Source organism: Tupaia chinensis, unplaced genomic scaffold, assembly GCF_000334495.1.
Source record: "Tupaia chinensis unplaced genomic scaffold, TupChi_1.0 Scaffold000047_1, whole genome shotgun sequence".
NCBI lineage: Eukaryota > Metazoa > Chordata > Mammalia > Scandentia > Tupaiidae > Tupaia > Tupaia belangeri.
The window spans coordinates 4400537-4401617 of NW_006159505.1; the positions used below are offsets into that span (position 1 = coordinate 4400537).

Here is a 1081-nt window from a genome sequence, read left to right on the forward strand (position 1 = left end):
CAGAGAGGGACAAAAAGGAGATGGGGAGACCGCATCAGAATGCGGGTGGTGGGGCAGTGATGGGCACCGGGGCCCAACCAGGGCTGATCTCCCTGGGGGCTGCCTGGGTTTGCCCTGCCCTAGGCCCTCTTCGCCTTTTGTCCCAGAGTCCCATTTCTGAGGCATGGCTCTCCCTTTCTGGGTGTCGCAGGGCAGGCTTGAAGAAGAGAAGCCCCTCTCTCTGCCCTCAGCTCAGCTCAGGAGGGAAGAAAACAGGGTGGATAGACCTGTGTTTCCCAGGCTCCAGGAGGCCAGGGCACTCCACCCCATGTGTGTGCGCGCATGTGTGTGTGTTTCCACTATTCCCCATGCAGAGACTGTGTGAGCATCTGGCAGCTTTGCCCGGGGCTGGCTGTGGGTGGGCACAACAGGCTGGCATGCACCTGTGGGGTCAGTGTTGCTGCGGCCCTGTCTCCCACTGTGGCGGGGAGACGTGTGGCAGCACAAGTGTGCATGCCAGCGAGGGGGACACTGTGAGTGTACCAGCAAGGATTCGTTAGAGCAAGTGCGAGTGACAGTGGCCGGGTCTACCAGCAGGCCCACACGTGTGTGCTGCATGAGGGTGTGTTAAGGTTGGTGTGTGTTGAAGCATGGCCTGTGTATGCCATCAGGACTGCCGGCCACAACGTGCACACCCGTGAGTGTGTAGCAGGGAGCGAGTGCCGGCATGCCCCTGCATGTGATGACTGGAGGCAGCGACCGCCAGGGACTGTGCGATGGACGAGTGTGCTCGTGTCCGCACGAGCGCGTGTGTGCTGTGTCAACCTGCCGCCCAGTGCTGGGTGTCCAGAGGGGACTGCGCACTGGTCTCAGCAGGAGTCGGGCCACATGGGGCCTGATCCCCCGCCCACGCCCCGGCCGGCGACCACACGGGAGACCTCGGGTGGAGGAGAGCAGGGTGCCAGGTTTTGGGTGACCGCGAAGACAGCCGGGACTCGGACCCGCACCCCCACCCGTGCCCTCTCTGAGGTCGCCCCCACGCGCCCCGGGCCGCGCGGCCGCCAGCACCCAACGCGTCCCTTTGTCGCCCATGGTCTGCGGC

The 1081-nt window shown here is 64.5% G+C and overlaps 1 protein-coding gene across 1 annotated transcript in view; it reads right to left on the bottom strand.

Annotated features, from left to right (window-relative positions):
• ARRB1 (arrestin beta 1) overlaps positions 1–1075 on the bottom strand; it is an 87173-nt gene extending 86098 nt beyond the window's left edge. The window contains exon 1 of the mRNA XM_014590628.1: positions 1052–1075. Within this exon, the coding sequence (XP_014446114.1) occupies positions 1052–1071 (20 nt within the window). The 5' untranslated portion in view covers positions 1072–1075. The remainder of the gene's footprint in view (positions 1–1051) is intronic.
• Positions 1076–1081: the final 6 nt, after the last annotated feature.